Source organism: Chionomys nivalis, chromosome 23 (assembly GCF_950005125.1).
Source record: "Chionomys nivalis chromosome 23, mChiNiv1.1, whole genome shotgun sequence".
Classification (NCBI taxonomy): domain Eukaryota; kingdom Metazoa; phylum Chordata; class Mammalia; order Rodentia; family Cricetidae; genus Chionomys; species Chionomys nivalis.
In genome coordinates, this window is record NC_080108.1 from 10860551 (window position 1) to 10878058 (window position 17508).

At 49.8% G+C, this 17508-nt stretch overlaps 1 protein-coding gene across 9 annotated transcripts in view; it reads left to right on the forward strand.

The window, feature by feature from the left end:
* The window catches only part of Arnt2 (aryl hydrocarbon receptor nuclear translocator 2), a 216378-nt gene extending 199099 nt beyond the window's left edge, over nucleotides 1-17279 (forward strand). For 7 of the 9 annotated variants that reach the window (XM_057755958.1, XM_057755952.1, XM_057755951.1 and 4 more), the window contains exons 16-19: nucleotides 2120-2258; nucleotides 3118-3268; nucleotides 12545-12681; nucleotides 14489-17279. In XM_057755958.1, the coding sequence (XP_057611941.1) occupies nucleotides 2120-2258; nucleotides 3118-3268; nucleotides 12545-12681; nucleotides 14489-14587 (526 nt within the window). In that variant the 3' untranslated portion in view covers nucleotides 14588-17279. Of the gene's footprint in view, nucleotides 1-2119; nucleotides 2259-3117; nucleotides 3269-12544; nucleotides 12714-14488 lie in introns of all 9 variants that reach the window. The other 2 variants (XM_057755960.1, XM_057755959.1) reach the window with 1 other exon arrangement.
* Nucleotides 17280-17508: the final 229 nt, after the last annotated feature.

A 17508-nucleotide genomic window follows, 5' to 3' on the forward strand; every position in this document is an offset into this window, starting at 1 on the left:
CCAGGATGGAGACTCTGGACTGCTGGCTCTGTTGGTCAGTCCCTCTATAAGCACCAGTGTCAGTGACTCTCAGACACCAAAGGTATCAGCCTCTCTATGACCCTGGGAGGGGAGGAGTCTGTTGCCAAGATCCAGGTAGGGCTATTGAGAAAGTAACCAGAACTGCCCTTTTCTCTGATTTTGCTGAGCCCATGACCGAGTGCAAGGAGAAAAGATGGTCTGTCGTAGCTGAGCCTCAGCCGCAAGGGCCATTCAAGGCACCAAGCCAAGCAGGGTGCCTAGCTTAGCATCAGGGCATGCTGCAGCTGACTGAGGAAGCTTGACATCACCACTGAGGACCAAGCCGGCCTCGAGTTTCTTCTAGGAAATGCAAGCGTGAACCCAGGATTTTTACCAAAGGACAGACCAGCAATCCTCAGGGAAGACATTCTCCTATGCCCCACCAGCTACCTCTAAGATCCCTGGAAGCATACCCCAGACCCAGCAAACTGGCGTTTTCCCTACCTCCCAGTTGAGCTTGGCCTGATTCTGAGCAGGGCTTCAGGGACCCTGCAGGGACCAGGGTTGGGCATGCAAATTCAGTGCCCAGAAACTACACTGGCCACAACGGGATAGGAATCTCCCTTCCTTGCTGTTCTAAGAACAGACTTCCTACAGCAGCAGCAGCAGGTATGACCAGAGGCCCTAGGGAGGCTGGGCACAAAGGCCAGTGCTTGGTCCCAAAAAGCCCAGGCAGCTGTTCCTCCTTAGCATCCCAGGGAGGGCTGTACAGGCTGAGACATGTATTGGAGGAGCACCACACGGAACAAGAACAAGAAAATGTCCTTTGATAGAAAGGGAGCTGCAGAGGAAATATGTATATATGATAGTACCATGGTAAGATCCATTACTTGGGAGCTAGGCATGATTGCGTCATCTATAAACCCAGCACTCAGAAGTCTGAGGCAGAAAATTGCCATGAATTCACGGCCGGTATTAATTATACTTTGTATAATTAATATAACTGATTTTTTAAAAGGAAACCAAATGAAAAGTAAAGAAAATACCCTCCACAGGGCATAGTGGCACACATCCTTTATGCCAGCACTTGGGCTAAAAATGCCTTTTGGCAGAGGCAGGTGGATCTCTGTGAGTTCCAGGACAGCCAAAGCCACTTAGTAAGAAAGATCCTGTCTCAAACAACAAACAAACAAACAAACAAACAAAAAAGCAAAAAGAAAATACCCTCTGAACTGAAACATCCTGGGGGAAGTGGGAAAGAGCTAGTGTGTTGTGAGGTCAACCCAGCTAGAAAGACAGACGTGATGTTTGAACAGGCAAACTTGCTTTCCAATCTGCAAGGAGTCGGAGAAAACAGGAAAAGGCTAGAATACAATTGTTAAACCTGTAGTCTGTAACTCTCTTACCCACCTAAAAACTTAAAATTAGGCACAGCCCACCTCACTCAGTACATTCACAGGCCCCCAGCACAGATCCAGGTAGGGCCAGGAGCAGTATAAGTCTCCCTCCAGACTTTTCCATTTTCAATGGGCTTACCGTCAGCATCGCCCAAAACACTCCTGGGAGAAGGACCTGGCGATATAGTGAGGATGGTGTCAGAGCATCCTCTCCAGGCGCACAGAGAGTTAAGCACTGTGATCCATACCACAGGTGCCCAGTAAAGGTGCAGCAAGTTAGGTCTCCTGAGGGCCAAAGAGGTAAGCCCACAGCTGCATGCCTGACTGAGCCCCTTGCAGCGGCCTTCCATTCCCAGGTTTGTCTCAGTATTGAAACTGACAGCCTGCTGCCTATGTTCAGAGTCTGGAAGCTTCCTCCGGGCCCCAAAGGGACAAATTAACCAGAGCACAGAGCAGGCAGCCGGGAGTCTGATTTGTGTTCTAAGACTCGTGTCTCTTCTTGGAATGAAATCTTTTATAGAGATCTGGGGGTGAGCAGTGAAAGACAGTGGTAGGAAAATCCAAAAGCTGACAGACCCTGGGGGAGAAGGAGGCTGAGAATAGAAACCGGCAAGGACCCCTGGGCAGTGTACAAGGAGGAAGGAGAGCAGGTGCAGAATCTTTTGACAGAGACTCAGGAAAGCCGGCCATTTTCTGGAAATAAATGTATCTCCTTCTCCTAGCTCTTCCGTGGTCCATGTGCCTGGAGTGAATGACATCCAGTCCTCCTCCTCTACGGGCCAGAACATATCCCAGATCTCCCGGCAGCTGAACCAAAGCCAGGTGGCGTGGACAGGCAGCCGTCCACCCTTCCCAGGGCAGGTATGAATGCCTATGAGGCATGACCCTGGGTGCCCAGAGTGACAGAACACATACCATCTGCTATTTGGGGTCCCAACTCTGAGGGTAGGTCAGTGCTCCCAGCTCGAACAGCCAGTTCCTCGTGAGTCCCTGCCATCCCGTGGAGCACTTTGAGAGCTGGGTCCCCAATGATTTCTGATCAACACCCCTTCTCACAACATTCTCTTAAGAAAGAGAGCAAGAAAGAAAATCAGCCTACTAATCACAATCCCAGAGAACCGAGACAACAACAAGGACCCTAAGAGAGACATACATAGATCTAATCGACATGGGAAGTAGAAAAAGACAAGATCTCCTGAGTAAATTGGGATTGTGGGGACCTTGGGAGAGGGTTGAAGGGGAGGGGAGAGCAGGGAGGGGAGCAGAGAAAGAGGTACAGCTCAATAAAATCAATAAAACTAGAGAGAGAGAGAGAGAGAGAGAGAGTAAGAAGAAATCAGCCACTCAAAGCTTCTCCAGAAAAAAAAAAAAAAGCCCCCCATCACTTTGGAGCTCTGATAACTACTATGCCAAGAGGGCCTATTAATACCCAACCTAGTTCCCTGGAAGGTTCCAGAATGATAGGTCTTATTCAGGTGAGGGGACTCCATAAGCTGAACTTGGAGAAGCCAGGCCATTGTAGTCCTCAAGGTAATGTTAACCAGCTCCACCCCAAGTCTCCAGGGCTAGGATGCTGGCTGGCAGACACACACAGAGCTTATCCCAGGCCAGTGAAGGGAACCAGGGCCTGCTGTTCCTGAAGGGACCTCAAGGGTGGGGCTCATGGGAGGCGGGTTGGTCCTGCCTCTTTCTGTCCTAACCAGAACAAATCCTACCCCAGCCCAGCAAGACGCAGTCATCTGCCTTCGGGATTGGATCGGGCCACCCCTACCCTGCTGACCCTTCTTCTTACAGTCCTCTCTCCAGTCCAGCGGCCTCCTCGCCGAGTGGAAACGCCTACCCCAGTCTGGCCAACAGGACTCCGGGGTTCGGTAGGTGGGGAACGAAGGAAAGAACTCGTGTTCTGAGCATCCTGTGTCCAGGAAATGAACTGGGGCTTCTTCCAGAGTATAGGGCAGGGCCCTAAGCTCTCAGGATGTGGGGCAGGGCCCCTGAAGTGCCCCAGCTCCTCTCCTTTCTGGCTACAATCAAGAGGGCCTTGGGTGTCCTAAGTGTTGGAAGTATACACCTTGACACTGTGGTTCAGCATGGCTATTGCAAGGCAAAAATGGTATCTTTTCTTCCCTGTGTTATGATGTGACTCAGTTGCTAGTTTAACCCTACGTGACCCAAGGCAGAGACTTTCATATCCCAGAAGTAAACTGTTTTCCATTCTCCATTCAGAAACCCAGAGAAGCCAGGGATGGCTGGCTGGGTCAGCAAACCCAGAAAGTTCCTTTTTTTTAATACTGCAAGGTGTATGCTATGTTCCTCTCATTCTGAGACAAGATACCTGGCGGAGGTCACTGCAGGGCAGCATGGTTTACCTTGGCTCATAATTTGAGGGTCCGTCCATCATCACAGGGGAAGGGTCACACTGTCGCTGCTGCTGGGCATCTGGAGACCAGTGCTGGTGCCCAGCTCACTCTTTACTGCGTATCTAGTATTTCCTTCGTATTTATTTTTATTTCCCCAGCCCATGGATAGTGGTACCTCTCTTGAGGATGAATCTTCCAAACTCAATCAATCCAACCTCTAAACTCCCCCCCACACACACACCCTGAGGTTTGTCTCCTGGGTGATTCTAGATCCTAACAACTTCATGTCATCTGTCCTGTGAATGTTTCCTTGCTCTGTGAGAAAGGCTCAGGCTGCTAAAGGTGTTGTGGCTGTGGCTGTGTCTTCTGCCTCCGTCTCAGGCACTTCTGCCAGTTGCTCTTGGTGTGTTTGATACACACTAGCATCTCTCCCAGGGCCGGGGTCACACTCCACAGAAGGGGTGGCCCTGCCTGATCCCTCATGGTTGCTGGGTGACATCCAAGAGCGAGGTACGCAGGGATTTTCTTTGCAGACCCATCACCCTCAAGTGAGCAGGAAGCCAAGCCCAAACCTCCCAATTTTACTTGTCAAGTTCAGAGCTTCCGTGTAAGTGGCTCACCTGTCGATCTTATGGGAAAGTGGCCCATAAGACTGAGGATTGGGGACCATGGGAGAGGGGAAGAAAAGGAAGGGAAGGGAGGGGAGGGGAGAAAAAATATATAGCTCAATAAAAACAATGAGAGAGAGAGACAGAGAGAGAGAGGAGAGAGAGAGAGAGAGAGAGAGAGAGAGAGAGAGAGAGAGAGAGGAGAGAGAGAATTGCTGTGGAGCAGGATGCAGGAATAGCATGTCTGAGAGCCTGGCTGTGAGGATGACCAGGGAAGGAGCCCAACTGGAGGCAGCAGAGACCCTCCCCACCCCCCCCAACCCCCCCCCCGGAGCCATCAGCGGCGTGTGGAGAATGCTACCTTGAGAAGGTGGCTGTGAATCCCTGCTAATGGAGGCCTCAGCCTCCACTGGCCAGGACGTCAAGAAGTGGGGTCCTACTGGGGGTGGGGCAACCTTGGTCAAGGTCAGAAGAGAGAGTATAATTAGAAAGAGGACCTGGGGGAGAGGTTCACTGTCAACCTCAGGGGGTGCAGGGGAAAGGAGAGAAGAAATAGAGCAGTCTCCATTAATGGTCAGTTTCATCAATTATTAAATACAGATGAAACAGTTAAAACAGCATGCATATTTCAGTGAACGCCCGGCTCAATCCTGCCTGTGGATGAAAGATACCACTCTGCCTGTGGGCCTGTAGGCCTGTGGGCACCACACACATATAACCCTGGGACTCATTGGGGTGCTGACAGCGGCACCTTGCAGCATTACAGGGGAAATGGGGTGTAGCCCCCTCTTTTCAGATGCCCAGGTTTAACCTTGCCTTAGTTCTCAGGCTGCGTCAAAGCAAGTGTAGTCCTTGGGAACTGGAGAAAAGTTCCCTATGCTGGTCCTAAACAGACACAGATAAGTCCATCAGGAGCAGCTTCCTTCCCGTCCTCTGATACCTCCACCATTCTTAAGTATGTCTGAGCATAGTCCCCAAAGGATCGGGGACAGATCTGTGTCCCAAATGCTATTGAGATTTAAACCAAATACCTCATTGTCTCTCTTGGGAGTAAGTCATAAATGTTGGATGTAAGTTCCTGCTGGGAACATCTCTGGAGTTTTTCTTTTACCTTTGTGGAAGATGGCTTCTTTAGCGGGGTGGTGGTGGCGCATGCCTTTAATCCCAGCATTAGGAAGGCAGAGGCAGGAGGATCTCTGTGAGTTCAAGGCAGTCTACAAATTAGTTCCAGGACAGTCTCCAAACCCTGTCTCAGGAAGAAAAACAGAAAAAGAAAACAATAAGGTTTCTTTACAAGGAAGATAGAAGGAGGGACAGAAAAAAGGAGGAAAGGAGGAAGGGGGCTGGCAGACAGGAAAGCAAACTTGAACTGGTGGGTTAGTAGGTTCAGAGAAGAGGCCTGCTTATATGAAAGGCTTTGGCCTTTTTTTTTTTTTTCTCTGTTAAATTGCCATTCAAGGTTAAAAGTGTAAGCAGCCAGAGTCTCTCCCACCTTGGATATAACACTCAAGGGAATTTCTTTCTGCCTCAGGAATTATCTCCATACCCACAGGAAAAAGACTCTGTAGTAAGCTAACAGAGAGGAGCTGAGGATAGTTGCTGTGTCGTGCTACAGGGTTGGCAGCACAGGAATCCTGAGAGAAAGAGCATAGAATCCAAGCCTGGCTCGCATTGTATTTCCCAGCTATGGAGTTGGACATTTAGTTTTCGAACAGAGGCTCTGCCACCGCTCTCATCTCATTCTTCCTCTCGTCCAAATTCCTGTACCACCACAGATTTTCCTCTGTAGAGAGAGGAGAAAATAAAGTAACCTTGGAGACACCAGGAGTGAGAGCAGAACTTAAAGGTGGCGGCCATTAAGACCCTGCTGGGGACAGAGTTAGGTACCTTATAACCATCTTTCTACACTCAGGAGGCATCTGGACAGGGTTGGGTCTCTAAGGAATTTATCCTGGGTGCTAGGAAAGCCGGGGAAAGAACTGCGATGGTGCCGTGTCTGAGTCTTTCATGATCCTGGCAGGCATCCAGGAAAGTGAAAAGAAGAAAGAATGGGGAGGGGGTTCTGGGGTGTGTAAATAAATGCCTTGTTAGAGAAAAGTTTGGGGGTATGTAATCAAGGGCCCTAGCTGCATTGGGGTGCTAAGCAACCACATGGGCACCGCCGCTTCAGTGGTCACATGGCTGTGGTTGGCTCACAACTTGGCTGATCACACACCGGGTCCCATGCTAGTACATGCTCATTCATCACAGGACACGAGTCCTCATGGGATCGGTGCATCGCATAGACTAGGGGTGGACAAGGATGGGTAGCTGTCTCCCGGGATAAGTCCCAGTTGGCAGCTATGCCAATGCATGGTCTTATTGGCCTCCATATAAATTCTTTGATATTCTGTAAAGCATGAATTATTTTGGGTGCTTAAAACCAAAGCCCAAGAGTTGAGAACTGGGGTAGTATGCTTTCCCTGTTTCTGGGGATACCTAAGTCAGCACGGACGATTTCCCAGCCAGGGAGGGTCGCGACTACAAGTTGTCTTGATTGGTAGAAATCAAATTTTATCCCCATTTTTTCCCCTCAATTTAAAAAGCACCTGAATTTGGTTAGCAGGGGTGTGGCAGGAAACAGGGGAACATGTGAAATAAGAGTGAGTGACATGTAATCACGAACATACGACCGATCTTGTACATTGGCATGGAGTTGCATGCACAGAAGAAAGATATAGGCAAAACAGAGTAGACAATATTATGGTCTCATTTCAAAGTGGGGTAGTTCATGCCTTGCCACAAAGAAATCTGATTTTAACCAGGAACACCAAAACATGTCACCTGGGCCTTATTTTGATTTCCCATAGTTTTAGGTCCTTGGTTTTATAGCTGCTGATGGAGCAAAAGCCCATGAAAGACCTGGGAGGGAGGGGGCTTGTGTTCAGCATGCTTCTGAGTTGCTACTTTGGTAGCACATGAGAGCTGGGAGGGAGGAAATATTCTATAATAACATGGAGGTCCTAGCGCCACATGAGGATGGATGGGGTGGCCTGCGACCAGAGGCTCTGTCATGTCCCGAGTTGGCAAACACTGAAGATCCTCAGAAAGCATCTTGTTTAAAACAGTTAATTTAGATTTAAAGTCCCTTCAGCCTTTATGTGGCAACTATATCCAGTTTAAAAAAAAAAAAAAAAAAAAAAAAAAAAAAAAAAGCAACTACTTGGGAACTTTGGGATCATACACCCCGCTGGTCAAAGGTAGTGTTAATACCCTCTGTTTTGGTCCGGGGTCTGTGGGCCAATTCTGCTAGTCTACTTGATTTATTTCTCTCTTCCTTTCCATCCACAGCCTCTCTGGCTCCTAGGGACTGGCAGTGGTGATGCAAATGAATAGTCCTGCCGCCCAGGGAGAAAAGGGGAGTTAAACTTAATGTCATTAGACCATTGGCCACAGACACACGGGAAAGACGTTACTTGTACCCTTCATGTCTGGTCCTTATCCTCGAGGGATAGAGTCTGGGAGAGGAAGGAAGGAGAGATTTACTTTTCCTATGAAGGCAGGTTTCAAAGGATGGGAAGAGAAGCCTTGAGGTCAAATCTTCCCACCAGGAATCTAAACCATGGGTAACCACTGGGTGTTTGGCCACCAGAATGAGCTTACGTGAGTCCTGGAATATGGTCATCTATCTTGTCCCCAGAGGAATGGCTTTAAAGTCTGTTTGTGGTCACACCATGTCACCAGAGAACCTAAGTTTCCTTTTGTGCTTTCTTAGTCCCCTTTGTAAAATTATTATATATTTATATAAAAAATTTTAAAAGACCGAGAAGGTCTCTAAAATTCTAATAAAATGATTCTCAAGCTTCCTTCTCGGCCGGAATTTTAGAGAAAAACAACAACGCAGACAAATGGTAAAAATCCTGGCATGTCTCCAGAGGAGGGAGATGGAAAAGGGAGAAATTCCTGCCTTTGAGTTAAGGTCAGCAGTGGAGGCCTGCAAGCAAGGTCTCAGGAGGAACACTGAGGAAGTTCAGAGCATTGGCTCAAGCACGTTTAGGGATTTAGATGGTATTCAAAGAGGAAGGTTCTTGAGTTAGAACTTGGAAAGTCAGGCATGCTTAACCGTAAATATCTAAGCCAGGCATCTAGAGGGTGTGACTCCATTATTTCACTGAGGGGATAATTATTCCTCCCATCTCTTTAGCATAGTCCTCAAAAGAGTCTGCTTTCCTCATCACCTGGCCAGGCTCTTGATAGGCCCAGTTTGTGCCAAGTCCTTTACTGCTTGTTCCTGGAAATATGACTAGGAGAGTGAGAGAATGAAGACAGACAGACATACAGACAGACAGACAAGCTGGGATTCAGTGACCCAGGTGTTTACTCTGGTAGTGCATACCTACTAGGCAGCAACCCAGAAATTCAGGGTGTTTATCATGTTACCTGGTCTTGGTACATCTCTGCACCCACTTGCACAGCAGAAACTGGGACCAGTTCAGTATCTCAAAGCTGGGCAATGAAGGCTGGATTTAGAGCTAAGATAAAACAAATTGGTGACTATCAGGGAGTGTACAACGTTAGTACCCAAATTGGTTAATTGCTCTGTCTCAATCTGGTCATTGATGTACAGTGTTTCTTGTAGAAACCCACAGAGAGTATAGTTCAAGATGGCGAAGCAAGCAGGGAATCCCCTCCCTCCCTTGCTCCACATTGCTTATATGTGGCCTGAATTTCACAGCAGCATACTTCCAGAGACAGTGGCTTAGCAAGCCCCAGCATGTCCATGTCTTGCCTTTTGCATCTGCTTTTCAATTTTAGGCTGAGGAAGTTCCAGCTATTCAATCATGATGACACAAGTCTAGACAGGTGACACCAGATCAAATCAGGCCACAGCAGAAGACACCAGTGCCCCCTGGACAAGCCTCTTTTGGAAGGCACCGGGAATTCCCTTCCCCGCCCCCACCACGTGCCCCACCCGGTCTGGGTTGAGTGGAGGCTGGAGAAGAATGGAATTTATCATTCCAAAAACATCTGAAGTATCTTCCACTGAGAAATAGGATGCAAGCCTGCCTTTCCCTCCCCTAACATTGCCCCAAATCTCAGCTGTGTTAGCCTACAAATTTGGAGAAATTATGCACATACCTGACCCTACTAAACAATGTTGAAAGGTGAGCTCCCTGCCAGAGGACTGAAAAGCCCAAGGTCCTTGTCTGCCGGCTCAGGAGGTAGGTAGGTAGGAAGCAGCTGCCTCCATCAAAACAAGTTCATTTTACCCAGCAGGAGTCCTCAGCTTTCACACCGCTGAGGGGCTGGGCTAATCCCCGTTAGGGCGGAATGTCTGCTTACGAAGGATGTTTATCAGTCTCCCCGTCTGTTTATCCGCCTGCATCCTGCTGTCTGTGAGAATGAGAAGGGCCAGCGGTTCCCTTCTCTAAGAACCATTCCGCTAAACCCCACAGCGCAGCACGTTCTGACTTCACAGGAATCCCAAGGCAATTTCTAGTCAGTGCAGCCTCCCAGGAAAAATGGTGGTAAACCAGAATGAAGTGTATCATTAAGTTTCAACTAACAAGATGCAAGGTATCAGCCTTGCCTCCATCCTGCAGGACCAGAGCCTGCCCTAGGGGTCTGCAAGTTCACCCGGCTGCCTCAGATGGGAGGTGTAGTGCTATAGACACCTTGCCTAGCAGGACGCTGGCCCATTTATCCAGGGCCAGCAGCAGCTGGATATCACGGCAGTATGACTGGAACCCAGCTCATGACATTTGGTGACCACTGGCTATTCCAGAAAGGAGTTCTTTGTGTCCCTTGGGAACAGACCACATGCTGACCATTCACAAAGCGGGATGGTGGAGTTTAGAAGAAGGCCCCACAATGCTACCTCAGCCAGGAGAGGCCATGCTGAAGGTCATGCTTATTTTGTAGTTAGAGGAGTTACTAGTCCCGTTTTAGATCGACAAAAACACCTCTAGCGGCCTCTTTAGTCTCCTTCCCTAGGCTGGCACGCTTACTCTTCATTCTGGTCACACTGGCTTTCTCCAGGAAAACTGATTTAGGTGGGACCTGTTCTTACGCCCCATGGTAGCCTGTGTTCCCCTCAGAAGAGCTGTAGCTGTGTTGACCTCTGAACCCTTTGCCACCCTCAGCAGATGAAGCCAATTCCCATACTATCTGATGGTTTAGACTGAAGCTGTATTTATCCGATGGATACAAGCAGGCTCCGTGTCAGGAGGATCTAAGTTCAGCCTCCAGGTTTATATAATAAATGAACAGGACAGATCTGTTGATATCATCGAGCCCTCAGCTTCCTTATCTGAAGAAACATGGATAATAAACTCACCTTTTAGATTTGGAAATGAACTGAAATAATGTCCCCAGGACAAGCTTACCATGTTGTACGCAGCTCTCGTCTCTTCAGAACACTGTCATTTCCGTCCTTCAGCGTTCCGTTTCATTCCCAAAGCAGCATCATTAATTGATTCTTTTCCTTGTTGCAAATATTTAACAGCATTTACTGTCTCAGAGGGCTAAAAAAATTTTATCTTGAAATATATTGTCTGTAATTAATAGAACCACGTGCCCCCAGGTATGAATAATCAGCTAATCATCTCCGGGCCTCTCCAGCTTCTCCTCAGGCTACCTCTGATTATCCCTGAGGTACAGCTGAGGAAACTTCATCATGCATCGTGTGTCATCTGGAGGCTTCAGATGCAAAGAGGACTAACACAGCATGTCCACATTCTCCTGTCTTACTCCCCCTCCGCAACCCCTTCCTCACTTCCTCTCCTCTCTTTTCCCGCCTTCCTTTATCTCTTCTTTCCTCCTGTCTCCTTGCCCTCCTTCTCCCCTCCTTCCTATGTCTTCACTCCCTTTTTTAAGAGCTTACTAAAGCTATCTCTATTCCAAGTACCATCTCAGAGCAACCTGGCACACCCAGGCCTTAGTTACTCCACCTAGGGTGTCAGTATAATGTGAAGGACACTGTGTAAAAGGGGGTGCAAGTGCTGCGGGCAAACTGAAACTAGACCCTGGGCTCACATTTCCATAAGACCATGAGATGACCAAGAAAATGCAGGAGCAAGGCCAGTCAAGGGGGCAAGTGGTAGAGTCAGTGAGCTGACCCAGTGGGTCCAAGTGTTTGCTGTACAAGCCCAGTGACCTGAGTTTGCCGATTGCTTTAGCCCACTGTGGAAGGTGAACACTGACTCCCAAAAGTTACGTACTGACCTCCACGTGTGCACTGCACACACACCATACGTGCACATGCCAATAAATTCGATTTATTCAAAAAGGAAAGAACACGAGGGCATGAAGACCAGGAACGTGACAGAATGTGATATCTAAGTTCTGCCAAGGGAATGGGATCAGAGGGTAGGGTTACCAAGATATGGAGAGAGACGTAAGGCCATAGGAGCAGAAAGAAGCCATTCGAGGATCCCTCTGCCATCTGTAGGCAGTGTCTCTGTCCCAGGAGGGTGGTGACAGAGCCCTGTGGATATGGGAGTGGATGGCAGGGGGACTCAGAACACAGTAGGGACGGTGGGCTTACAGGAGGGGCACTGTAGTGAGATAAGCCATGGCCGGAGCAGGGACTGAGCAGAAGACCCTGTGATGAACTCAATCTGGGAGAAACCGGAAGTGAAAAGGAAGCCCTGTCTGCAGGCCATGAGAGGAGGTGGCTGCTGCAAGGATAAGGATTGACACCTGATCTTGTCTTTTGTATTTTACATGCACATTTCACATGTGTGCGAATGGGCATGCACACGCGTGCACATGCGTACACACACATACACTCTATTCTTTTTAATATACGTGTGTATATATGTGTGTGTGTGTGTGTATATATATATATATATATATATATTTGCCAAAATAGTTTAGACAAAATTCTCGTTCCTTCTATTTTCTGTTTCGAGGCCGCCATGAGCAGTCACAGGCATAGAGGGCTCTGAGGATTGGAGCTCAGGTCACCTGACAGGCACATTCTAGCAGAAGCTCCTTTTCCTGGCCAACCGTTCACATTTCACAGTGCTTCCTTGATTCTTCTCCACTCAGCTAATTCTGTCAGAGAAAGGAGGAAGCCAGGAAAAAAAAAAGCCTGTTTGGGTGTGACGTGCCTGTCAGGAGTATGGAGCCCTCGAGTGGCAGTAGGAGGGGGAAGGTGACAGAATATGACAGTCAGTGTCGTGTCCATTGGATGTTTCAGCTGAGAGTGGACAGAGTGGCGGGCAATTCCAGGGCCGGCCCTCGGAGGTCTGGTCTCAGTGGCAGAGCCAGCACCACGGACAGCAGAGCGGTGAGCAGCACTCCCACCAGCAGCCTGGCCAGACTGAAGTGTTCCAGGTAAATCCAGCGAGCAGCGCCTTCTCGTAGGTGTAGGTACCTGCGCCTTCTCTGCTTCCTTATGCCCCTCTCTGCACCTCTGCCTGCCCTACCCGGTAGCCAGCAAGAGATCCCGCCCAGCCTGTAATATGGGAAGCCCACAAGTAGAAGGTCCTCCACTGCCCGGTCAAAGCCTGCGGGTACACAGAAGATGCAGACAGGCCTTCAGCCTTTCAGATATACCCACAGAGGGGAGGCTGCCTCCTGAACCGCACCCCAAAGTTGCCCAGGAGGGATGTATGGAGCCAAAGACGGTAGGACTCTGGAGCAGGGTCCATGCCCCTTTAAGGGCTAGAGGACCTCGATGCTCACCATGGCAGTATGTACAACCTCCAAGAGCTGCAGATCCCTATGGGCTAGACTGCTTCAGTCTATCTCCTCTCCACTATGGCAACTAGGAGACGGGACTCCCTTCCCCAGACCCTCAGCCCATGGCGGCTGGAGCAATGCTCAGCTCTCTAGACCTGGTTGTATACCGGCTAAGGGTCCCAGGCTGCTTCCACACTGCCGCTACTGGAGACATGCCTTGCTGTTCTCAATTCCCAGCACAGACCAACCTCACCGTGCTGATGACAAGGCCATGAGGATGCTAATCACACAGGGCTCAGCCTCCCAGGTTTCTCCCCTCAGAGTTGGGACTGCCCACCCAGCCTCCTAGCAGCTGCCCAGACTCTTCTGTGGGGCTCCCAGAGTGCTGCCTGCCCGGTGCAGCAAGGCTCCAGGCAAGAGCCAAATTGTAGGAGGCTCAGGCCACACTCTTCCTGCTCAAGGTTCAATGTCCCATTCATACACACACACACACACACACACATTTCACTCCCACCTCGTCGTGTCATCTTCACAGACCCAGATCTAGATCTAGGTGTCACTCAGATCCACAGGGTCGTACCCCCTTCCCAGTACAGGGAGGTGCCTTTCCCAGGCCTCCCTTTGACTTCCTTTCTTCCCGTTGTAAAGACCAGCCCTCACCCACTGTTCATCTCACACAGCGACCCTAAAAGGCACAATTTCTTAACAGTGTGTCTCTTCAAGGTCATGCTGCCAGAAAGAATTCTTGGTCAGTAATTTTGTGAGACACCCGTTAAAGCAAGTTATTCTGTTTCCTTCTTGCGGGATTTACCAGAGCCTTTATGATACCAGCGAGGACTGGGTCTCTAGACAGTAGGAAAGCATGTTTTGTTTCCCAAGCACGTTTGACCGCAGAATTCTTTTCCCGCCGTTATTCTATGGGCTAGGAATTGGACAAAAGCCCAGTGGAACTTTTGCCCTAAGGAACTGAAACCCCCCCGGTGTTTTCAGGACAGGTAGCCTAAGGTCTCGCCAACTAGGACTAGGTAAAGTAACCAACCTTTCACTCAGGGATGGCACCAGCAACCCTGACAGGCCCCTGCACCCAGGTCCTACCTGCTCAGACTCCTGCTTGGTTGACAGTCACATAACTGTTCAGTCTGTCTTACTGCTCTAGGCCTTGCTTGCCCAGATGGGCTCTTTCCACCGGTGGGCTTAGCTTTAGAATAAAGGCTATGACCTGGCAGTGTTTACCTTCAGCGTTACCACCCCCCCAGGAGAGCAGCTCCCAAGGGGGTTCAGGTATTGAGGATCTCTGAAGTCCAAAATTATTTGATCTTGGATACCAAGATATGCAAAGGAACACTTGCTCACTAGAGAGATGGCCAAGGGGATCAGTGACAGGGCTGGACTCCGGGACAAGGGCAGGCTCCGGGTGAGGCTGCTGACCGTTGGGGCTTTCTGTTCTTCTCCTCTCCAGGACATGCTGCCTATGCCGGGGGACCCGACGCAGGGGACTGGCAACTATAACATCGAGGACTTTGCTGACCTGGGCATGTTCCCTCCGTTCTCTGAGTAGCTTCAGGCAAAGCCAGGCTCCTACTGCCCAGACTCTGTTCTTGTCATGGCATAGATGCCAATGTCCAAAGGGACCGCCCCTACCCACCCAGCTTGCCCTGCTGCAGAGTCCCCAGACGCCACCCTGACTTCCCGTCTCCCTGGACATGGCATCATCTATCTGGCTCTAACCCACAGGCCTGGCTTTTGGGTTTGGGATCTTTGTATTTATTGTACTTTATCTGTGTGCTCGGAAGGGGGCCTCCAGGGTCCTTAAATTCCATTGTGAATAATCTCCTCATGGACAGTTTGCACCCACCAAGTTTGCTTGGCATCCGCAACGGCTGTAGCACCAGCAGGTCTGCCTGGTGCAGAGGCTGGGTTTCTTTCTGCTTTTTCACAGCTGCTGCCTAGGGGCTTCAGGTCGGGCTGATAGGCAGTAACCTCCACTTCCTGTGCTGGAGCCAGGAGCACTGGGCCTTGAGACTCCTTCCACATGCTGTCCTGGATGGCCTGGGGCCGGGTGTGTTTTGTACAGCGAGAATCAAAGTTGTGACTTGGTGGATGTGCTGTGGTGTGTTGGCGTGTGTGGCCAGTGAATGGAAGAAGCTGTCCCAAGTCAGCTGCATTTCAAAGGGGAGCTTGACAGGGGCCTGGGAGCTGGGATGATGGCCAACCCTCCAGCACTGTCCCCAGGAGTCAGGGCTTGGGTGCTGTTCACTCTGTAAGTCAGTTCTTGGGTCCTCTGACCCTTTTACAGACGGTCTCCGCGTCAAGCTTTTAGCCCTTCCTCCTTGCAGCCTATGAGAGCTCTCACTCTTCCCTTCCTAGGCCTGAGGGCCAGTGTCCTGATTCCACAGAGGTCACTGCATTCTCCCTGCTCTGTAGCAGAGCTGAGCTGTTTCCTGCCTAACACCTCCAGGAAGTCAACCCTGGCCCTCTGTACAGGGTTACACCTCTTAGTGTCCCTGACACCTTCTGCTCAGTAACTGAGGAAGATGGGGCCACATTGTGGGTAAGGAAGGGTGCTCTGAGCCCCTTGAGCCTTGGTTCTCAGCAGACGGAAGAGCCAGGAGTATCTCAGAAGGGACACAGACAGGCCTTGGAAGCCGGGGACCCAGCTCTGGGCACATTCTTACAGTGATCTTACGGTGGAACTACAAGCTAACCGCTAGAAACTTCTGCCTGCTTATCTCTGACACCAGAGTCCCTGTGTCAGTCAGGTTTGACAGAGCTTCAGACTCCACCCCAATTTCAGGTCCCGCGGCTCCTCCCCCATCCCATGTGCTGTGGATCAGCCCACTAATGCCCAAGTGTGAGAGAAGCCACGGAGGCCTACCCAGGCCCTGGGGCCCTCTGCGGCTCTTTCAGAAACGTGGAGGCTAAGCTCTTAGACCAGCCCTGTCTTGCTGGCTCCTGGGATGCTGAGAATCCATAGGTTCCAGGACCTATGAGAGCAGAATGAACATGTGGATTAAAGGCCCCAGAGACCGCCTGTGCATTCCAACCTCAGCTTTGCCTGCCATCCAGGGCGTACCAGGGTTTTTCAGGATTCACCTGCAATCTCTACTTCACTCAGCAGAATGCCCTTGGTGATCCCTGTCCCTGACAAACTCTGGCCCCAGAGGTCCTCAGACAGCTTGAGCCCTTCCACGGAGAATAACAACACAGCCTGAGGTTCACCCCAGCCTCAGAATCCCAAGTAGGTCTCCTATGTACGCTGTCTGGTGCACCTTCTGTCCCCAGCAGCCTGGAGCTGGCCTCAGGTGGTGAGCATAAGTTAGAAAAGAGAAAAAGGCCCAAAGCTAAGTTCAGGAGTGGATAATCCTTTTCAGGGATGGCTAAAGCCATGGCCTTTAGCTTGTAAGTTAAGAGGTGTAGGAGCTGTGGGTTTGTTTTATTTACTGCCTCTGGAGGGAAGTTGGGGCTTTTCTTGGGTATGTGACACAGTTTATATACGCTGCCACTCCCCAATGTGAGCTCACCTGCTTTGAGATGGCTATGGCCTATCATACAAGCAAAAACAAGTCATTTGCTAACCAACAGTAACAAGGCTAAATTGCAATCCTCTCTGTAAGTGACCATGGGTTGCTATGTCCTAACTTGCCAGACTACCCTACCCTGCCAAGCTGATGCTCACCTGAAGTGCCACCACCGGGGAAACTGAAGCAAGAAAGGTCGTGAGCTTAGGAGTTCAAGATCTACCTGGGTGACATCATGAGACCAATCTCAAAAATATATAGCTGAGTAACTTGGCCACATTCCATATACTGAGGCGTCACCAGCTACCTGGCTGCTCGCTTCCTCCATTGCCTAGAATCTGAGACAACTTTGAAGATGAGCACACTTTCACGTGTGACATGCCATGCCTTGTGCCCCAAGCTGGGTTTGTTGAGGCAACCTGCACAGCCTTGTGGATATTGGCTGTAGCAAAATGGCCGTGCACAGGCCACGCGGGGCCCAGCAGTCTGCTTTGTCTAACCATCTATGTCCTTAAAGAGGAAATTCACAATCAGGCTACCGTGGACAGCAAGCACTTATTCATCTCTCATTTAGCCTTTCTTCTTATGGATGTGAACTGTGCCGTGGGTAAATCATTTGTATTTCTTGAGCGTTCTGTATGACTAACAGGTATTAAAGTCACTGGGTATATGTGTAACTAATGTAACTGCCTTTTAAATTTTCATTACAATAAAAAATGACTTTGCTCTGAACGGCGAGTGCCTTGGGACCAGCCTGGTAATTGATCAACTTGAGGCACCTGCCCCTAGGAGTCTGGGAGACGCCACCTCCAGCCAATCAAGGACACGCAGTGCAGGCATGCTAAGGAGCCACACTTTGCAGGTTCTAGCTACACAGGACAGGAAAGGAAACAAATGGTTCCTGTGCAGTGTTCTCAACCTGTGTGTGATTCCCTTGATAAACCTCTACCTCCAAAATAAT